Below are 10000 nucleotides of genomic sequence, written 5' to 3' on the forward strand. Positions count from 1 at the left end.
TGGACTGTCAAAAATACAAGTATTAGACATATTCTCTATTCAGCAATATCATTTTATAATTTTACAGCTACAGGATGACTTAAAGGGACGATTAATACCAATTTAATTGATGCCTTTTGGTGTTTTTTTCAATGACAGTCAAAAATGGACCGTCAAACATACAAATATTAGACTTATTGTCTATTCAGCAATATGATTTTATAATTTTACAGCTGCAGGATGACTTAAGGGAACGATTAATACCAATTTAATTGATGCCTTTTGTCGTTTTTTTTCATTGACGGTCAAAAATGGACTGTCAAACATACAAATATTAGACATATTGTATACTCAGCAATATCATTTTATAATTTTACAGCTGCAGGATGACTTAAGGGGATGATTAATACCAATGTACTTGATGCCTTTTGGTGTTTTTTTCAATGACGGTCAAAAATGGACTGTCAAAAATACAAATATTAGACATATTGTATACTCAGCAATATCATTTTATAATTTTACAGCTGCAGGATGACTCAAGGGGACGATTAATACCAATTCAATTGATGCCTTTTGGTGTTTTTTTTTCAATGACGATCAAAAATGAACAGTCAAAAATACAAATATTAGACATATTGTCTATTCAGCAATATCATTTTATAATTTTACAGCTGCAGGATGACTTAAGGGGATGATTAATACCAATGTACTTGATGCCTTTTAGTGTTTTTTTCAATAACGGTCAAAAATGGACTGTCAAACATACAAATATTAGACATATTGTCTATTCAGCAATATCATTTTATAATTTTACAGCTGCAGGATGACTTAAGGGGATGATTAATACCAATGTACTTGATGCCTTTTAGTGTTTTTTTTCAATAATGGTCAAAAATGGACTGTCAAACATACAAATATTAGACATATTGTCTATTCAGCAATATCATTTTATAGTTTTACAGCTGCAGGATGACTTAAGGGGCTGATTAATACCAATTTAATTGATGCCTTTTGGTGTTGTTTTTCAATGTCGGTCGTATTTTCATATAGATTAACATGTCTCCTATGTGGGAAAAAAAAGTAAAATTCTTGCAATATGCATTTTCTTGCCCCTGGAGCACATAGTCACAGTTAGTGTCAGCCTCTACTATGAGCTCAAAATGCTAACAGGGATGTGCGGTAAATGATCGAGTCTCTCCATGGTGAAAGCCGCGTAGTACACGCAAAAACCTCTATTAAAAAAGGCGGTCTGCACCATTTTTCAGTCTTAGTAGATCACAACTCTTTGCACGCGCTGCTTAGCGCGTGGTATTTTAGTCTTAGTAGATCAAGCCCTATGTGTTTTGTCTTTCATTGGTTTGTAGGTAGAGAAACGACATAAGTTTCTACTTACAGCGTTCGATGCGGTCCTCAGGGCTAGAGGAGGTCTCTCGGTCTGAAAGGAGGCCGGATACAGCGAAGATCTTCTTCCCGCTGTCCTCTACGGCCTTCAAGGCGCTGCTGGGCGAGCCCCCAGGCGGGATCTGGGCACCGCCAAAGTCATACTCTTTGCCGTCAGCATCGGTGTACCGTAGGTGGGGTGAAGCTTCTGCGTCCAGACACCCTTTCAGGCGCTTAGCCGGGGTGAAAGCCGACTGGTACCCGCCCTGCGCCCCATCTCGGTCCTCGGGAGGCGAAGCGAAGGGTCTGAAAGCCCCGACGCCGCTGTGGTTGAGCATGCTGATCGGCGAGCAGTCCAGGTTAGGTGGCGCGAACTGATGATGTAGATGAAGGAGGGACGGAGGAAAGTCCCTGTTGGGGAAACCGGGTGGGACCGCACCTTGGCGGTGGTACATGGACGCAAAGGTGTATGAACCATTGTTGAATGGCAAGTGGACGTCTTTCTCCACAGAAACTGGGACGCCAAACGGCCGTGGTTGCTGGCAGGGAATGGAAGCATCGCGGGAAGCTTCAGCTGTGGAGGCCAGGACCATGAGGGCCGGCGAGGCCAGGGGGTTGGGCAAGTAGGAAGAGCTCTCCATCTTGAAGGCTGCTCTGTGGAGATCCATGTCTGAGTGGAAAAGAATGGTCGAGAAGATTTGGAGAAGAGGAGGAACTGATTCCTCCTCAGACGAACTGCCTCGGACTCTTCAACAAGAGTCTACTGTAGAGACGGTCAATTGTGTTGCCTGACTGGTTCGGATCGTCTTGAAATGCTAGTTCATTTTTTTCCCAGTGGAGCTAAAATCCACTTTAGCTCAATGCTTCTCTTGTACGTTATGACTCTTTTCCACCGGCCTGGTTACGCCACTTCAGTCTTCGGTCAAAGGAAGTCTGTCGGAAGGCTCGTAGAGTCGAAGGGTTGTTGAAGGTCGGAGAGTCTTAGGTTGTCACAGCAGGTTTCTCGTCATCCTGTGGAGACAGAATCCAAACATTAAATCACGGTCATCCTAAGTAACCCGCCCGGTTCAGTCTCTTCTATTTTTGTTTGTTCCGCCCGGGACTCGAATCTAGGACGGCCGGCATAAGAGACGAGCGCGCCTATCAACCGGGCTAAAACCAAGCACTGCTTTGCTCTGAGGTTTTCAGGGAGCCAGATTGACCAAGGTGCACCATCGTTACTCTCACGCCCCTAAACCTGCGACCCATCTTGTTCACCCCCTTTTGTTTTCTGTTCAGTCCAGTTCCGTCTTCAGTCTAGTGGTGTAACGGTGTTGTCTACATACCAATACATGTATGTCGTTGAACTCTACATCCACTGTCCTAAGAGGATCCTCCGACACACTCAACAAGCCCTATTCTGATCAGGTTTTCATCGAGATCTAAATAGCCCCGAATTCTGTGCCTGAAAAAGTTTCTGCACTCCAATCTCCGTTGCCCTCCATCTCTTCCCAAATCCCCCCTTCTTCCCCCGTCCTCCAGTCACCTAATCAATTCCTCCCCCTCCCTTTTCTGCATTTTCATCTCCTTCCTCCTTCCTCCATCTCAGATGACGGTCTAAGCCGCTTATTCCTACCATCTCCCAGGATCTTATTGGACCAGAACCACTTGTCTCCAGATAAGGACACGCATGCATCTCTCCCGCCCGGCCCCACACATGCGAATCTGATAAGAAAGAAGATGGGAATCTATGAGGGTTCGATGTTCATACCTTCGTCGCACCATATCATCTTTTAATTTCCCAATTATTCACAATCTGACCTGCCTTACTTCCTACATCTCTGCTGTCAATCTCCCGTCCTCACAAAGCTCTGCCGCACCCTCCCGCTCCCCCGGGTGACTCAGATGGGTGATATCGTATCAGACCTCTCCATCTGCCGTCCACCAGCCAGAGGAAATCTGACTGAGTGAATAAATTATCTGTACTTGACCCGGAGACCCCCTCAGCATCCGTGGCAACAGGCTCCAGTTCCCCCTCTCGGGGATTAGATCGCGGTGCACGATCGGTCGGCATGCAGAGGGGGCCAGCCAAATGAAAATGATAAAATATCATTTCGAAGATGCTTATCCCCGAGGGGTGATTTGAAGGTGCACGGTTTGCTAAGCATCCAAAATGTTCGGGTTTAAAGAACCGGCGCATGAATTCTAAAGTAGAATATTCACCCCGAGCCGGTAGGGGTGCGACGGTTTTGTACATACTGCGGTATTTCCGTTTCAAAGTCACAACAACGCCGTACACGACTGTTTCAGACAAAAACTTGGGTGTGTCGGGTTTTTTTTGCTGCCGCTTGGTCTGAAAATGAACTACATCTCCCAGAATCCTCGGCGCTGCAGGAAGCGAAGTGTTTATATAAGTTCAATGTCAGTCAATCAATGTTTATTTATATAGCCCTAAATCACAAGTGTCTCAAAGGGCTGCACAAGCCACAACGACATCCTCGGTACAGAGCCCACATAAGGGCAAGGAAAAACTCACAACCCAGTGGGATGTCAATATGAATGACTATGGGAAACCTTGGAGAGGACCGCAGTGTGGTTGATCGACCCCTCTCTAGGGGAGACCGGATGCAATGGACGTCGAGTGGGTCTAGCATAATATTGTGAAAGTCCAGTCCATAGTGGATCTAACATAATAGTGTGAGAGTCCAGTCCATAGTGGATCTAACATAATAGTGTGAGAGTCCAGTCCATAGTGGATCTAACATAACAGTGTGAGAGTCCAGTCCATAGTGGATCTAACATAATAGTGTGAGAATCCAGTCCATAGTGGATCTCACATAATAGTGTGAGAGTCCAGTCCATAGTGGATCTAACATAATAGTGAGAGTCCAGTCCATAGTGGATCTAACATAATAGTGTGAGAGTCCAGTCCATAGTGGATCTAACATAATAGTGAGAGTCCAGTCCATAGTGGATCTAACATAATAGTGTGAGAGTCCAGTCCATAGTGGATCTAACATAATAGTGTGAGAGTCCAGTCCACAGTGGATCTAACATAATAGTGTGAGAGTCCAGTCCATAGTGGATCTAACATAATAGTGAGAGTCCAGTCCATAGTGGATCTAACATAATAGTGTGAGAGTCCAGTCCATAGTGGATCTAACATAATAGTGTGAGAGTCCAGTCCATAGTGGATCTAACATAATAGTGTGAGAGTCCAGTCCATAGTGGATCTAACATAATAGTGAGAGTCCAGTCCATAGTGGATCTAACATAATAGTGTGAGAGTCCAGTCCATAGTGGATCTAACATAATAGTGAGAGTCCAGTCCATAGTGGATCTAACATAATAGTGTGAGAGTCCAGTCCATAGTGGATCTAACATAATAGTGTGAGAGTCCAGTCCACAGTGGATCTAACATAATAGTGTGAGAGTCCAGTCCATAGTGGATCTAACATAATAGTGAGAGTCCAGTCCATAGTGGATCTAACATAATAGTGTGAGAGTCCAGTCCATAGTGGATCTAACATAATAGTGTGAGAGTCCAGTCCATAGTGGATCTAACATAATAGTGAGAGTCCAGTCCATAGTGGATCTAACATAATAGTGAGAATCCAGTCCATAGTGGATCTAGCATAATAGTGAGACTCCAGTCCATAGTGGATCTAACATAATAGTTAGAGTCCAGTCCATAGTGGATCTAACATAATAGTGAGAGTCCAGTCCATAGTGGATTTAACATGATAGTGTGAGAGTCCAGTCCATAGTGGATCTAACGTAATAGTGTGAGAGTCCAGTCCATAGTGGATCTAACATAATAGTGAGAGTCCAGTCCATAGTGAATCTAACATAATAGTGTGAGAGAGTCCAGTCCATAGTGGATCTAACATAATAGTGTGAGAGTCCAGTCCATAGTGGATGTAACATAATAGTGTGAGAGTCCAGTCCATAGTGGATCTAACATAATAGTGAAAGTCCAGTCCATAGTGGATCTAACATAATAGTGTGAGAGTCCAGTCCATAGGGGATCTAACATAATAGTGTGAGAGTCCAGTCCATAGTGGATCTAACATAATAGTGTGAGAGTCCAGTCCATAGTGGATCTAACATAATAGTGTGAGAGTCCAGTCCATAGTGGATCTAACATAATAGTGAGAGTCCAGTCCATAGTGGATCTAACATAATATTGTGAGAGTCAAGTCCATAGTGGATCTAGCATAATAGTGTGAGAGTCCAGTCCATAGTGGATCTAGCATAATAGTGAGAGTCCAGTCCATAGTGGATCTAACATAATAGTGTGAGAGTCCAGTCCATAGGGGATCTAACATAATAGTGTGAGAGTCCAGTCCATAGTGGATCTAACATAATAACGTGAGAGTCCAGTCCATAGTGGATCTAACATAATAGTGAGAGTCCAGTCTATAGTGGGGCCAGCAGGAGACCATCCCGAGCGGAGACGGGTCAGCAGCGCAGAATATTTCCCCAACCGATGCACAGGCGAGCGGTCCACTCCGGGTCCGGACTCTGGACAGCCAGCACTTCATGTTAAAGTTAAAGTTAAAGTACCAATGATTGATTTCGCCACACACCAGGTGTGGCGAAATTATTCTCTGCATTGGACCCGTCACCCTTGATCACCCCCTGGGAGGTGAGGGGAGCAGTGAGCAGCAGCGGGGGCCACACCCGGGAATCATTTTTGGTGATTTAACCCCCAATTCCAACCCTTGATGCTGAGTGCCAAGCAGGGAGGTAACGGGTCCCGTTTTTATAGTTTTTGGTATGACTCGGCCGGGGTTTGAACTCACGACCTACCCATCTCAGGGCGGACACTCTAACCACTAGGCCGTTTCCAAGGCGACACAGAGGACGAAATAGGAGTCGACGGAAAATCTATTTGATAAATCCTCCAGTCTGCACTCGGGCAGACAAGCAAGCGCCTCGTAAACCATCACCCAGATAAGATTGAAAAAAAACATCAGATTTGTGAGGCGTTCACTTTATTAAAAATTAAATTTTTTAGGGAACTTTTCTGAGAATTAACATATTCCAAACTTTTAAAGTAGTAGTGGTACTAGTATTATTTTGGACGCGTCACAAAACAAAGCTAAATAAATAATTTAAAAAAAGAGTTAAATCATATTGAAAACATTACAGTAAAGTATATAAATAGGAACAAATATTTCACAATAAAATCACATACTAGTGTAAACAATACATAATGGTTAGGTTTTGTCATATCCAAAAAGGAGTGGGAAGAAGTGAAACTTTATTATTTTATAAATCAAATAACTAGCTTTCTTAGCATCATTATTATTATATACAATGATTATATGATTTACAACGTATAAATCTGCGGCTTATAGTCAGGTGCGACTTATATTCGGAAAACATGTTTTTTGAATTCAGTGGGTGTGGCTTATATACAAGAAAATGACGGTATATTTAATATTTTTTGGCCATTACACAATAGTCTTATTCCAATACATCATCAATAATATTTTACTCACTTTGGCGCGAAAATACAGTACACTGCAAAAAGTGAAATCTAAGTAAGATGAAATATCTCAAATAAGGGTGATATTTGCTTATTTTCCATCTGAAAAGATAATTCTGCTCACTAAGCAGATTTTATGTTAGAGTGTTTTACTTGTTTTAAGTGTTTTGGTCCTAAATGATCTCAGTAAGATATTACAGCTTGTTGCTGAGATTTGATGACCTATATCCATTATTATTATTATTATTATTATATTGAGTAAAACATGCTTGAAACTAGAATTGCAAAGCTGTGTCATCAACACTCACACGTATAAAACTGCTTTTTCAAAGTAATAATTTCTTATTTCAAGCATGAAATAAAAAAAACATGACTTTGACACAATTGTGTCTCATAATCAAACTGACAGTTAATATTTAAACATTTAACATGTGACATTTCAAAACAATTTTGAACAGAAATAGTTAATGCACATTCAGGTAAATTCTTCAAAATTACAATAAAAAAAAAATTGGCCGGGGGCCGGGCTGTAAATATATACATATACATTTATATATATACTATATTCCTTGCTCACTAATTGACTGAAAGAGCACGCACTTGGCGTGATGATGTCATGTTATCGATGGGAAAATGCATTTTTAGACAATATGATTTGCTTGAGCGTTGCCTTTTTGCCTTTCCATTTAGAAAAATAAACTAGTTTTTAGTGTAAGTTTGCTTCATTTGCTTGAGCATTGCCTTTTTGCCTTTCCATTAAGAAAAATAAACTAGTTTTTAGTGTAAGTTTGCTTCATTTGCCTGAGCATTGCCTTTTTGCCTTTCCATTAAGAAAAATAAACTAGTTTTTAGTGTAAGTTTGTTTCATTTGCCTGAGCATTGCCTTTTTGCCTTTCCATTAAGAAAAATAAACTAGTTTTTAGTGTAAGTTTACTTCATTTAAGAATATTTTTCAACATATTGAGCAAAAAGGTCTCATATTGGTTTTTGCTATCAAGAAAATTGCACTTTTTATTAGTGAGAATATTCTATTTTAAGGTCTTTTGGGGTTCATTGAGGTTAGCTAATTTCACTTGTTTTGGAAGGTCTTGACATGCCAAATCTTCTTGTTCTATTGGCAGATAATTTTGCTTAGTTCAAGTAAAATACCCCTCATTTTTGCATTATTTTTCCGTGTTTTTGAACACTGACTTTTTGCAGTGTACGTGCACACATATGTAGTCACGTGAATACTAGTGCTAATTGATGCTAACACCAGGCAATAACGAGAAAATAACTACCCAAATAAGTAGAATAATAATAATAATGGCCCTCATTCTGGTACATATTGAAAATCATGTCTTTGAAAGTAGAAGTTGTTGACATTGTCACTTTAAGGACACGCAACTTGTAAGGCTTTTTTTCGTATTTTCTTGAAACTGTGGATATTTTTTGCACCTAAAAATTGCATAATGTTTGTGTTTACCCGAAACATTCCTGCCGCTTCATTTGACACATTATAGCATTTTTAAGTCGTTTTGTTTTTGCAGATATACCACCATAATAATGCACCGTGGCCTTAAAGCCCTAATAATATGGTATTGTTGCTGGTAAATCACACAGGTGTTAATTTGGGCTATTTAGGGATGGTGTAAACACCGCTTGGCAATTAGCTGTACACAACACACAATCCCCAAAACCCGATCTTGGCTTTGGCCCACTCGCCCTCCCTCTGACAGGAAGACAGCCGAGGAAAAGCTGAGAGATGTTTTACATCACCGCAACTGCCAGTGCCGCGGTGAGGAGCCAACAGGCCTCTGGTCTGGACCGATGCCATACACAATAAAATGACACACTCTGCCTCTTTTCCCTTTACCTGAGATCACATTTAGTTCCCCTTAAAACATTCACATTTTGCACAATGAGATGTATACGTGGGATAAAGTAAAGAACGCCTCGGTTATGTAAATCGCAAGATTGGTGTTCTGTGTTGGCCGCCAATGTCCAAATGTCAATGCAAAGATCTGCCAGTTTCCGCTTACCCAAGCTCCCCTATCTGCCAGTGCGTGTTTCCGCTTGTCCAAGCTCCCTTATACAACACTTTCCGTCCGGACATAAACGGACCTCAGAGTGAAAATAACTGACTCCTCCCTGCTCTTCCTGTACGACCTCCATAGTTCAATTAGAACATTCTATTCTATTATTATTATGAATAATAATAATAGATTTAATTTGTCAAAAGCACTTTACATCGAGCAAACAACCTCAAAGTGCTAGTGTATTTAAAAAAATAAATAAAAAGATAATAAAATAAATAAATACAAATAAAAACTAGAACAGCCTAATAGCCAGAACTAGCATGCATAAATAAATAAAAAAGGCTTTTTTTTAAAAAAGGAAAAAGAAAAAGGGTTTTTAAGCCTTTTTTAAAAGCATCCACAGTCTGTGGTACCCACATGTGGTCAGGGAGAGCGTTCCACAGACTGGGAACGGCGGAGCAGAAAGCCCGGTCTGAGAAAAGTGCCTCCCTCTTTAGGACCAGCCTTTCTAGATATATAAAGAAGTGTTTTTACAACATTAATACTATATACATACCATGCAAATATTTAAAAAAAAGCTTGTTGTGAAAAATGAGTTGGAATTTCACAAGAAAAAGGTCACAATTTCACAAGAAAAACGTAGAATTTTGGCAGTGTTATAATAAAAGTCGTCATTTTACTCGCCGCAAGTCAAAATTTTACAAGAAAAACTGAACATTTGTGCAATATTATGATAAAAGTTGGAATTTTACTCAATAACAGTCGCAATTTTACAAGAAAAGTTTAACATTTTGGCAACTTTACGTCAAAAATGGATTATCAAAAATACAAATATTAGACATATTGTCTATTTAGCAATATCATTTTATATTTTTACAGGATGACTTAAAGGGACGATTAATACCAATTTAATGCCTTTTGTGGGGGGTTTTCAATGACGGTCAAAAATGGACTGTCAAAAATACAAATATTAGACATATAGTCTATTCAGCAATATCATTTTATAATTTTACAGCTGCAGGATGACTTAAGGGTACGATTAATACCAATTTAATTGATGCCTTTTGGTGTTTTTTTCAATAACGGTCAAAAATGGACTGTCAAAAATACAAATATTAGACATGTTGTCTATTTAGCAATATCATTTTAT

At 40.3% G+C, this 10000-nt stretch overlaps 1 protein-coding gene across 7 annotated transcripts in view; it reads right to left on the minus strand.

Annotated features, from left to right (window-relative positions):
- rnf220a (ring finger protein 220a) overlaps positions 1–10000 on the minus strand; it is a 482952-nt gene that overhangs the window by 449192 nt on the left and 23760 nt on the right. For all 7 annotated transcript variants that reach the window (XM_061936166.2, XM_061936135.2, XM_061936152.2 and 4 more), the window contains exon 2: positions 1373–2370. In XM_061936166.2, the coding sequence (XP_061792150.2) occupies positions 1373–2027 (655 nt within the window). In that variant the 5' untranslated portion in view covers positions 2028–2370. The remainder of the gene's footprint in view (positions 1–1372; positions 2371–10000) is intronic.

The sequence above is a fragment of the Nerophis lumbriciformis genome, linkage group LG03, assembly GCF_033978685.3.
Source record: "Nerophis lumbriciformis linkage group LG03, RoL_Nlum_v2.1, whole genome shotgun sequence".
In the NCBI taxonomy this organism is placed as follows: domain Eukaryota; kingdom Metazoa; phylum Chordata; class Actinopteri; order Syngnathiformes; family Syngnathidae; genus Nerophis; species Nerophis lumbriciformis.